The sequence below is a fragment of the Macadamia integrifolia genome, chromosome 7 (genome assembly GCF_013358625.1).
Source record: "Macadamia integrifolia cultivar HAES 741 chromosome 7, SCU_Mint_v3, whole genome shotgun sequence".
In the NCBI taxonomy this organism is placed as follows: Eukaryota; Viridiplantae; Streptophyta; class Magnoliopsida; order Proteales; family Proteaceae; genus Macadamia; species Macadamia integrifolia.
In genome coordinates this window covers 32,605,972-32,618,424 of record NC_056563.1, presented here as the reverse complement: position 1 = coordinate 32,618,424, position 12,453 = coordinate 32,605,972, and the positions used below count along the sequence as shown (strand labels likewise).

Genomic DNA, 12,453 nt, shown 5'->3' with positions numbered 1-12,453 from the left:
AAACAATAATGAAATAATAGGGGGGGAGGGGCGAACTTTGAACTAGAGTAATCCAGTGTAAAAATAGGAAAATTCTCTTCGTAGAATCTGGGATTCTCTTCCCCCACCCTTCTCGTGTGGCTGATTATTCTGGATTTCAGAATCTCAAATGTACATTGGACAAGTAGCAATTTGACGGTTGAATCAGTGAATTGAAAATTCAGAATGAGAAAGTAAAAAATTTCCTACAATGAAACATTTGCCCTGGGAAGATTTGTAAAATTATTTGATTGGGCCATTCTATCTTAGGGTGTTCAAACCAAACTTCTTAACCATTGTCTTCAGATGGACTCCAGCATGGCTTCTTTCAGATATTACTTTCATCATTGAAGTAATTGTTAGTAATACTGATGATAATGAAATGAAGCTGCCTAAAAATGGGGATTTTTGTGCAGGAATTAGTATCCCTCTCCCACCCCCACCAAAAAAAGAAAAAAAAAATGATGGCAGGCCACATGAAACCAATCTCAAACTCTCTTTTACAAAACAAGCAATTGAAGTTCATCTCTCAATCATTGTGGGACTTGGCAGGTGGAGTATGTGTAATCCCCCACTCTCATCTATAATATTTATACCCACCCCCTCCCTCTCTCGGTGGAACCCAAGAACAAGTAAAAGCAAGACAAATTGCCCTTTAATAATTTATCAATGACAAGATATTTGTACAAACAATGCACTGATTTATGTATAATTATGTGGGTCTAAGTTTCCGTGAGTTACAGTTTGTCGAAATGATGTGAACTCCCTTGCTCACACGATAAAAGGTTGTGACAAGTGATGAATTAGAGTTTTGAAAAACCAAAATCGTGAAAATATGTACAATAGTAGTCATAGGTGTGCACGGACATACACGAGGAGGGAGTATTTGATTAATTTAGTACATGGTAATCCGAAACTAATTTTATATGAACATATCACTACTGTCAAATAATTTTATGTTTAATTATTAAATTCCACTCTACGTTGCATCCAAATATAAAAATTACATTTAAAAAGTAACATTGCTGAATATGATCAAAATCTTAAGTAATTTATATAATTATGTTGGGTGATTATTATTATTATTTTACTTCCCTTCCCTTATTTTCCCTTGCCACCACCAAAGGGAGCCTAACATGCTAAATTTGAAATTTTTTGGGGGTAAATCTCCACAAGGTGCGTTCCAAATGGTCAATATAATGGACTAGTGAGCAATGACCCACAAGGCCCGGAGGCCCACAAGAGCGTACGGTCCTCGCGTCCCCTTAAAGGCGTTTGTATTTTCCAAAAAGGAGCATGGCCAGTTCAGAAATTTCCACTCGCTTTTACATTTTGATAGAAACGACTAACGAGTCCAAATGCCCAATATCTTTTGCTTCTTCCTTGTTAGTGGGACACCAAGACTTCAGTGGGAGACAGTAGATGAGCAACATAACGTTGACGAGGGCCCAGGATTGGTTTGGAATATCATAATGAAGGCCCAAGCCCATCTCACCCCCAAGAAGCGAGCCCAGGCTTCATCAAACAAGCATGCTGCTGGACAAACTCATCACCAGAGTCCAACTTGTGAGGTTAAGTCTCACGAAAGTTTCCCTAGGTTATGCAGATCAAGGGGTGCAATCGGTCGGTTTCGGCTGGGCCTAATCGGTTACTACCCATTTATGGTCTTCCACTATTACTCTTGCATTAGGAAACTACACCTAGGCCATCTTCATATCCTACAGAAGAGGGTAGACACAAGAAAGTGAATGCAGGGCTGATTTGGCAAGGGACTTTCTGATGCCTAAGTTAGATTATTCACAAACAGAGAGTTCCAGTAATAATAGAAATAGATCAGTCATTTGGAAAGAGATTTTCCTATGCTTTTATACCTAAAGGTGGTAGCCATCGGTTGAGAGTCCCACTTTGGTAGCCTCTATTGCATGTACGAGTTTGTATATTGCACGAGTTGTAATAGGAAAGTGAATATGGAGGATATTGCTATTATGGGAACTCCTCGCATATTAGCCGTGATCCTGGGGATCTGACTAGGATGCCCTTTCGTAAAGGGGGGATTTGTGGTTCCTTCGACAGTCATTTGCGGACTAGGACTAATTTGTGTCTTGTGACCCACATGCTGAGCCCAACGAGTTCCTCTGAGAGTTTCTCGCTAGAGATAGAGTTCGATACTCAAGCAGTTCGAGTGAGTTGATGATTGAGTCGCTCACTGAGGGTGGCATATTACATGCCTATCACTTGATTGATGTGCCTTTGGGGGCTCACTACCCATTCGGCGATCTGACATGATTAGGTGTATGCGGCTAGGATGGCCGCCCAGTGGGACTCAGTGTCTGCTTGTTGGCGCCCATCCAGCGACTTGCCTGTTAAGCTCCTTTGGTGTGAGTAAGAACAAAGGGAATACTTTTGTTAAGGATAAGCATCTTATTTGCTATGGATCAAAGAGTTAAAAGAAAAATGGCTGACCAAAGCAAACAGCCCAAACAAATAAGACATGAAGTTCTAGACAAGCATCCAATGCTGAGTTACTTGCTTTGACCCAAATATATATTTTATCTTTTTAAATGGCTGACTAACCTCCAGCCCAAGCAAATAGGACACGAAGAAACAGCTTATTCTTTTTTTTTTCTGGTGAAAGAAGAAACAGCTTATTCATTCATTAATTAGATAAATAACATTTAAGACAGCTTAACGAGCGAACCATATCTTATGTTAACACAAATTCCTCACCAAATTGTTAAATTAATTAGCCCATCCTAGGCTAGTAGCTAGGGTCTTGGTAATGATTGGGCTGGGCTATTAAAGCCCACAAAACAAACAAACATGGACCAATGCAACTTGGACTTGCTGGACCAAAACAAACAAACATGCTTTTCTTCGGCTCCATTTGCTTGCAAGGGGAATTTATAGGAAAGGGAAGTGAAATTTTTATAATTAAAAATTGAATGTTTATAATCATTACCCCATGTGATTCAATGTGATTATATAAACTACTTGAATTTCTTAACCATATTTAATAATGATATATTTTACATGTAATTTTTATTTTACATATTATAGCAAAGGGTTTTAGATGTAAAGTAAAGTGAAATTTTATAACCAAATTAATATCGAATGATTTGAAGTAATGATATAGTCACATGGGATAAGGATTACATATATTTCTTTTTCAAGTATGAAAATTTCATATCCCTTCCCTTTAATTCTCCTTGCAACCAAACATAACCTTTTTTATTTTCTATTTCTTGAGGCTGCATTTGGTTGCAAGGGAAATGGGAAAGGGAAGGGAAATGAAGTGAAGTGAAGGGATTTTTTTCCCCTTTTGAGTTGTTTGGTTGCAACATAAATGAATTGAAATTAGTTTACCGGAGTTGTTTGGTTGGATGTAAAATTTTAAAAAACTTGCAATCCAACCAAAGCTGCTAAATTTGTAACCATTTACAATTCTTGTTATTTGGCGGGAGTGTGAAGGGTGGTAGTATTTAACTATCTTACAACCCTTGTTATTAGGCGGTAACAGGGGTAAGGCTGCATACATACCCTACAGTAGAGGGAGTCTCGTGTACTTAGTTGCTATTTTATATACTTACCAGTAGTAGTGGAAATATCAAACCTACATTTAAAACTTGATATATAAATTTTGACCAATTCTGATTAACCTGGGTCTCTGTTTCATCTGGGTTTCTTCCAATTTTTTACCTTGAGTTGAGAGTTTGTGTTTTCTGTGTAAGCTCCTAATTTTGACCAATTCTGATTAATTTGAGTATCTGTTCTTTAGTTTAGGCCAAAGTTTTTTGGGTAACTCTTTAATAAGATGGGGGGAGTTTTTGGTTTTGAAACTCAAAAATTGAGAGTCTCACCCCTTGACTTCTTCTCTAAGCAATTGTGGGGAAGCATTTTAAGTACTCCTCAGCCTCCTTGCTGTCATATGTTCTATGAGAAAGTCCAGTTCGACCAGTGTAAAATTGCAGTGCATGTATGGAGGATGTTCCATCCATACCTGTGAATGGCCAACCCATTTATTCTACTATGTTTTTCAACTCAATATTAGTCTCTTCCACCTTCAATTTCTTGTTAATAAAAACAACATTGTAAATGTGTTAGGCTATGGTCAATTTGCTCTACATTTTCTAGAGTTGTCTGTGTGGGTTGCATTTGTAATCCTAATTACCACACAGACCCATTGTCAAACAAGTGTAGAGCACACACCAAAACAAAAACGATATATATATAGGAAGTAAGAATTGCAACTTTTCTAATCCAAGTATATGCGACCCTTTCTCTTTATGGTTTGTAACTAATTGAAATTTGGATAAAAAGGAAACAACATAAAAAGATTGGTATAGATGAAAGCAGAACGCCTCAAAACCTCATATCAAAAGAAACCCAGCCCAGCCCAGCCCAGCCCATATTAATATGATCAGAGAATCTGAATTCAATTTTTGAATTGTGACCTGAATAAAATTCGAGATGACACAAGCAATTTTGGTTATGAGTGCGGGTGGCAATGCAACTTTCAGGTCAGAGGAGCAAAACTTCCAATGAGAGAGTTTCTTGCTTGCGCTTGCGCACCCACTTGTTGTTTCTCCAAGGCCGTCTGTAATGGTGGTTGGTTCCTTATGGATTCTTCTTAGATGGCTGACAACTTCCTCCTTTGTCGTCCTCGAAATTCAACTTCATTTGAAGCACATATGTTGCTTGTTGCTCTAAGTGAAGAGAGAGATATTGTCTAAGATGAGAGTTGCAAACAGGGTGAGACAGAGATATCGTCTGCCATGAGGGCGATGAGAGTCGCGAGCAAGGAGAGAGAGAGAGATCGTGAGAGTAGGGTTTTATTTATTTATTTTTTCTATTTTGGTGGGGAAGTGAGAAAATAAGAAGGGAAATTTGAATGGATAAGTGAATTTGTTTTTACATGTAAAATATATTTGCCTTGCAATCAAACACCTAAAATTTATTTCCCCTGGGAAAAAAATTCCACTTTACATCAAAAATTTGTATTCCCCTAGCAACTAAACAAAGCCTGAAAGAAAGCGAGGGGGAAAAATCGTATCCCGAAGCCCAACTCTCCAAAATCTCGAGTGCAACTCTTTTCTTCTAAACTCTCCTCTTCTTGTGAGACATTCAAACCAGGGACGCTGTGACTTCTCGTGAGGAACGAACGTCTTCACCAAGGTGTTTGGGCCAGCTTACGCGCACCTTGATTAATCATCGGGGACACTAGCATAGCCAGCGTCACGATCTCCACTAAAATTGCAGATGCACAGATGGAGAATCAAACCTGAGACCGTGCACCTATCCACACAATTCCCAATTCTCCCTAACCGTCTGAGCAACCCACGAATGGGTTAAAGCAGTGATTTCGAATTTTTCTGATATGTGTAAAATTGGTTAACTCTTTATGTCCATAACATTCCTTGTTTGATGAAATGCCCGAGAGAATAATCAGATTTAGTGCTTTTATATTTTCTTTTACATACTTGACTGTGAGCCGATGATTCTTGACTTTTAATTTCTTCAGACCATCCATTTTTGGTCCTTACATCTTATCAGTAATGGTTGTGCCCTTGTTTATATGCTCTGACGATTCCATTCAGTTGTGGGGTGCAGAGTTGCTCTTCGTTACTCAAGTTTAAGCATTGGACAATGACCACTAGTTAATATGAGAATATGAGACCTCTAATGTTGTTAGAGAATTTTGTAGGGGTAGTATTGTCTGTACATGGGGATAAAAATCGTCTGAAATTCCCATCTCATATAATTCTATATAATATCCCCTGCAGAGGTCGACACGTGGACAATTTGAAATAGACGGCTTAGATGCTTTGTTGATTGAAGCTCCACCAAAACAGGTTTGAGGTAAGCGAACCGATCCGTCCAACGGATCATATCGGACCATTTCCAGTTTCATCTCTCCGACTCCGACTCCGAAACCGCTTCTTCTTCTTCTTCTTCCTCTTCCTCCGTAGTTTAGGGTTTTGTTTTTTCTCTCTGTGCAATTTCAAGAATAGCAACACCAAGAGACTAAAAAAAAAATCTCAAAATTTGAACCTTGAGTGTGGCTCTGCATGCCTCACAAGACCAAAAGTTTGGGAAGAAGCACAGAAATTTAAGCGCAGACGATGGACAAGAGAGGTTCTCTTCCTCATAGAGATAACAAATAACATCCACCATGCAAACCTTGCCAACGCATTGACAATCATCGAAATCTAGTTTTTCATTAGATGAGTGATTACACCTCCAAATGCTTAGATAGCTCTCTTCAGACTTTTTCAATGCCGATAAAGCTTCGCCGACAGCAGTAGAGATCGATACAACCTCAACGCTAGCTTCCCCAGACAGAGGTTGGATACCTCATGACCCGAAGAGCCAATTGCCTTATAATAACAACCAGAGAAGAGAAGCAGACAAAGATCCGAGCACCAAAAATTGTAGAGAGAGAGAGAGAGAGAGAGAGAGAGAGAGAGAGAGAGAGAGAGAGAGAGAGAGAGAGAGAGAGAGAGAGAGAGATGAAACCCTAAACTGAGGAGGAAGAGGAAGAAGAAGAAGAATAGGTTTCTAAGTCGAAGAGATGAAACTGGAAACGTCTCTTGTTCTGTGGCTGTTTAAACGGAAGGGAGACAAGGGTGATCTAGCGGAAGTTTCCCCTTCATGAGCAGAGAGAGAGGAGGTGTGAGAGATAGAGAGAGGGGTGAGAAAGAGGGTGTCGTGCGAGTGGCTTCCAACGGGAGAGTTGAACTGGTCCGGTTTGATTCATTGGACAGATCAGTTCATTTGCATCTAATCGTTTTGGTGGAGCTTCAATCAACAAAGCATCTGAGCCATCTCTTTCAAATTGTCCATGTGTTGACCTCTGCAGAGGGTATTGTACAGAATTGTATGAGATGGGAATTGCAGAGGACAGATCTGTCCAATGAATCAAATCGGATCTGTTCAACTCCCTGGTTGGTTTCATATGCGCTTAAATTTCTGTGCTTCTTCCCAAGACTTTTGGTCTCGTGAGGCATGCGGAGCTGCACTCATGGTTCGAATTTTTAGATTTTTTTTTTCTTCTCTTGGTGTCGCTATTCTTGAAATTGCAGAGAGAGCAAAAAACAAAACCCTAAACTGAGGAGGTTGAGGAAGAAGAAGTAGAAGAAGAGGTTTCGGAGTTGGAGAGATGAAACTTGAAACGGTCCGATTTGATTCGTTGGATGGATCGATTCGTTTGCCTCAAATCGATTTTGATGGAGCTTCAATCAATAAAGCATCTGAACTATCTATTTCAAATTATCCACGTATCGACTTCTACGAGAGATATTGTATGGAATTGTATGATATGGGAATTTAAGACGATTTTTATCCGTACATGGGGGAGAAGTTACTAAAGAAGGTGTAAAGAAGGTGTAGACGCCAAATTTTTGGCGCGCCCATTACCCTACTTTGAGAAAAAAAAATTGGAAAGGGGGGCCAGTGAGAACCGCTCGGCTGAGTTGGCAACGCACCTTCGAGAAGGGATGCTCGAAACGGTTACGGCGGAGGGACTGAAGTTCCGATCGTGGCAAGTGGGAGGAAAACGGTGAGAGAAGGAAGAAGAGAGAGGGGAGTAAGGGTTTTTTTTCTTTCTTCGTTCTTGAGCATTATAGGAAAGGAGGAGAAGGATATAAAATGGAAAGAGGTTTTCAGAGAAGAGGAGTTTATGTCTTTGGGGAAAGAAGACAGAGAAGTGGGAGGTTTTTTTTTTCTTTTGTTTGGAGAGAAGACAGAAGAGAGAAAAAGGGGAGACGATGAGTTGAAGAGCGATTTTGAGAAAGGGCGCTGGATTCTCAAAGCAGAATCCGATCTGAAGGGGAGGTCCGCTTCTGAGCGTTTCTTTCCGGCGATCGTCGATCGAGGCCTGCTACTAGAGAAGATTTGAGAGAAAGACAGGAAGGATTCTACTCCTCTGGTATTCGCGAGGCCGGACTTCTTGAAGGCTCCGATCGAAGTCTTGAGACGCCGATCCTGCTCTGGTTCAGCGTTCGCTCATCGCCTACGTTCAGGTATTCCCTTTCGAACACCCTAGAATTTCTTTTATCCGAATATTGCTTTGATTCAATGGTGATGCAATCTCTTTTTCTTCTTTTTCCGTTTCTTTTCGATCGATCCATTTTATTTTATTTCTTTCTTTACAAAGAGGCAGCCGTGTTCCTACAGGACGATTCGCCCAACCTAATTTCTGCATTTTTAGCTGCATTTTTAGTCGACAGCGCTCGTTCGCATCTGCGAATGTTCGGAATGCCGGCGCCTTCTTTTGTCTTGTCCATCTGAGCTTCAGATCCAGGTTCTGGTTCTCTTTCCTTCAAAGAAAAATAAAAATAAATAAGAAAGGGAAAGAGAAATTAAAGAAAGAAAAATGAAAATAGGTTGGCGACTGTCCGATCTTTAGAAGGAAACCATAGATCCTTCTTCTCCTAATAGAACCTGGAAATACTTCGAAACTGATGTCCGAAACCTTTTTTGTAAGGTGTTAAAGCCTGCTATACTGATGTCCGAAACCTTTTTTTTAAGGTGTTAAAGCCTGCTATGTTCTTGAAGCTGAATATGCTAAGCTCTGTTGGTTTTCTTTATCTTTTGTTATTCATGTATTCTTGAAATTGAAACCTGAGTTTTGGATCGAGGTTCTGGTTCCCTTTTCTTCAAAGAAAAATAAAAATAAACAAGGGAAAGAGAAATGGAAATAGATTGGCAACTGTCCGATCTTTAGAAGGAAACCATAGATCCTTCTTCTCCTAATGGAACCACTTGTAAACTGATGTCCGAAACCTTTTTTTTAACGTGTTAAAGCCTGCTATGTTCTCGAAGCTGAATATGCTAAGCTCTGTTGGTTTTCTTTATCTTTGGTTATTCTGCAATCTTACTGTTGATTCATTCTTGAAATTGCCTGAACTGTCTAGAGTAAGTGCTGTGCGTTCCATTTAAATTCAGATTTTCCAACTGTAGCAGACGTACCTCCTCCTTTTTGCATTGCTCCTTTGATGGATTTGTGATGTTAAAATCTGCTATGTTCTTGAAACTGAATATGCTAAGCTCTGCTGTTTTTTATTTTATCCATGTTTGCAATCTTACTGTTGATTCATTCTGGAAATTGAAAGCTGAACTGCCTAGAGTAAGTGCCGCGCGTTCCATTTAAATTCAGATTTTCTGACTGTGGCGGACATATCTCTTCCTTTCGCATTGCTCATTTGATGGATTTGTGATATGCCTGCCAAGGCTAACTGCGTTTTATTTCTCTATGCGATATGGCGTCATTATTAAGCGCATCTTTGCTTCCATGCATCCACATGAATCAACATACATGCAACCATTAACATATACATGCACCCATGACCTCTCATACATCCCTATGCATAATAGCATCTACCATCATACCACCAACATTCTTGCATCACCATATATACCCATGCGTATATGACCATACCATGCATCATGTAATTGCATCTGATGCTTGCATCACCATCCATGACATCTACCACCACGACACGACTTGACTCAAGCGTACGAATACGCTATGTCTCCGAACACATCCAAAATCATCCGAAAGCATTGCACAGGCCATTTTGGCAACAATGACAACAATGCCACACACCATACCACTTGCCAATGCAACCATTACCACAATGCCAATGCCAAATGTCTAACCATCTCCCTTATTGATTCCGCTGTTTACTTTTGTAGATAAAGATGAGGAAGGTTCAACTTGGAGCACTACAGAAGTAAGTGTAAATCTCTTTTGTAAAGTTGCGTTGTTTGTGTTCAGTTTTATATTAATTTTACCTTTTATAAACTGCAGTATAGATGATCATGATTTTGATGATGTGCTGACATTGATTGTGAATGAGGAGCTTCCCAACAGTCAGAGTTTTAGATTTACCCCTTTTTCACACCCTCTTCTTGAGGGGGAAGTTGATGGGAGGTTATAATTTTTTTTTTTAATCATTTATTTCTTAATAATAAATACTTACATTTTAATTAGTTTATGTTTCTGAAGTTTTTGATGTCTAAGAGTGATATTTGTGCAACTAATCCATTTGATGGCTCTTTTGGGAATTTCCCTACAGTAAGGTACTTGTATTTTCTTTATCAGTTCTCCCTTCCAAAATGTTTCTGGAGTATTTCTCATACTGTTTATGCAGTTCTTTCATGATGATGGCCCTTTGGGTGGCGTGGCAGACCAATGTTTGTGAAATTGATTAAGTATATATGTTGTCCTTGTTTTCACTTGCTTTCTAGCCTTTAAATTACCAAGTCTAGACCAGATTTAGGTCCCAAAGAGTCCCAAACATAGGGGTCATTTAACATTTAAGCAGGAATGTGTATGTTCTTCAAGTTTCTGTAGTGTAAGATTAATCAAATTAGTATGCTTGCCTCCCTTTTTTCTTTTTTCCTTTTTGGATATGGGGATGTTGTGGTGGTCCTGTCCATAGGTCGATTCTTAACCAATTTCACCAACCCATGTTTACCCTAATGGTAGAATGCAAAGTGATAAGATTGATATCTCTAACCATATAAATCAGGTTACAATCTGTGATACCATGATCGTGGAAATATTATACCTCTGTTGAGATGAATCCAAAGTTGTGGTTTATCAAAGTGATTCTTTTCATTAGGCTAAAATTTTGCATTTAGTTGTCTCCACCGTACAAATGTTCTAGCCTTTTCTTGTCCAGTTCCTGCACATTCTTTGAAGAGGCCATATTCCTAAATGAATCAAAGTATTTAGTATTCAGACCAGGGAACTCAGTTCAAAGCCTGCCAATCCATATCACCAAACTGCTGGCTTCATATAGTTAATCACTCTCTTTCTCTTCCCAGGGTTGTTTTCGGACCTGAATCCTCTCCGGTGCACTTGGGCATGCACCCCCAGCCGTTGGAGGCGCACTGGTGCACTGGAGAGGATCTGGTTCCATTGTTTTCTTCACTTCCCTTCTCTTACTTAATAGTTTCTACACCAAGGCTAGAGTTATACCGTTGGCTTTACCAAATTCCTTTGTCACTATCTTCTGATTCTAGATATCCTTCAACTATGCACGCCTGGTTCAAATTTGGGCCAGGATTTAGTATTGGATTGAGTGGGGCATTCATTTTAGTTTATTTACTATAATGGGCTGAATTACAAAGCCTAAAAGTGGAGATTAAGGGGTACACAATTATTATCTTGTTTTAGTGGGTCCCGTGTTGTTGCTTTGGATAGTGATTTATCTTATATTTTATGCTTTAAGTTATTAGTCTTTGATTTAGTTCAGGAACGTGTTAGTAGTTGAGTTAATCTAGGAGATTTTATTTATTTCCTAATAAATATGTAACCAATCTCCCCACGGTATGTGATTTTGAAATGGTATAGAATCTGTTGTTTTGAATAAGGCTGTGTGGTCCGCCTCCCCGCCTCCCTTCTCTCTTCCCCTTGGTTTCTCCTTTCTTCCTCATTTTTGGGATCTTCTTTTTCTCCCCTTTTCGCTGCTTCACCTTGCTTGCAGGTCATCACATCCGAATTTCTGCCCTTCTATCTATCTATCTATCTATCTATTAAGCAATCCCACCACCAGCAGATCCATCAATCGATTTGCACCGTCAAAATTTGATGGACCTATCATGTCCAAGTGCAGACCCTTCCCCATCCGCCATCCCCCTCCCCCACAACAAAAAAAATCTCAATATTTACGAAGTATGTGGCCTTTGAACAGAAGGAGCCACTGGTAGTTCAGTTGCAAATCCCTTCCTGGGGCCTTTCTCGGTCCCACAAGGGTGTGCACTGCTTGCTTATTACTCTGTTAATGGTCTTTTTGTTTAAATTTTTCATTTCGCATTCATTTGTGTCCACCATGAAGTAGTAACTGCGGACTTCAATATTTTAGTTCTGTGCATGGTGCCATAGGTGCCATGCACTATTGATTCTAGTATCAGATTTGAACATTTTACTATTGCATGAGGTTGGGATGGAAACAGGAATCATGTCAATTTACTATTGCACGAGGTTGGGATGGAAACAGGAATCATCTCAATTTTCTATGTGACTATTTCATTTGTTTCTATCAGTGTTACATTGGCCTCTTATTGATGGATAACATTCTCGGATTGGATTATGCATGCAATATTGGTAGTTTCAAGGTGGCAAATATAAATCCTTTGCTTTTGTTTAGGCCTTTTTCAAGGTGTATTGGTGATTTTGTACACATGTTACCGACTCCTTTACATCCTGGTTTTAACCATTATAATTGGTATTTTACATGTTACTGAATCCATGTTTTAGCTTTACAAGTCCTGATTACCTGACAAATATTGGATTCCACCTTTTGCATCTGTTCATGTAACATTAATGTAGGTAATGAATGGATATTTGAGCCATACCCTTCAGTGTTGGGCAGACTATAATGAAATGGCTTAGCTCCTAGTGGGTTACTATGCAAGAAAAAAAAAAAA

The 12,453-nt window shown here is 39.4% G+C and overlaps 1 protein-coding gene across 1 annotated transcript in view; it reads left to right on the top strand.

Annotated features, from left to right (window-relative positions):
* LOC122084928 (pumilio homolog 12-like) overlaps positions 1-6,932 on the top strand; it is a 21,110-nt gene extending 14,178 nt beyond the window's left edge. Inside the window, exons 6-7 of the mRNA XM_042653345.1 lie at positions 5,799-5,867; positions 6,780-6,932. Of these exons, the coding sequence (XP_042509279.1) occupies positions 5,799-5,867; positions 6,780-6,932 (222 nt within the window). The remainder of the gene's footprint in view (positions 1-5,798; positions 5,868-6,779) is intronic.
* Positions 6,933-12,453: the final 5,521 nt, after the last annotated feature.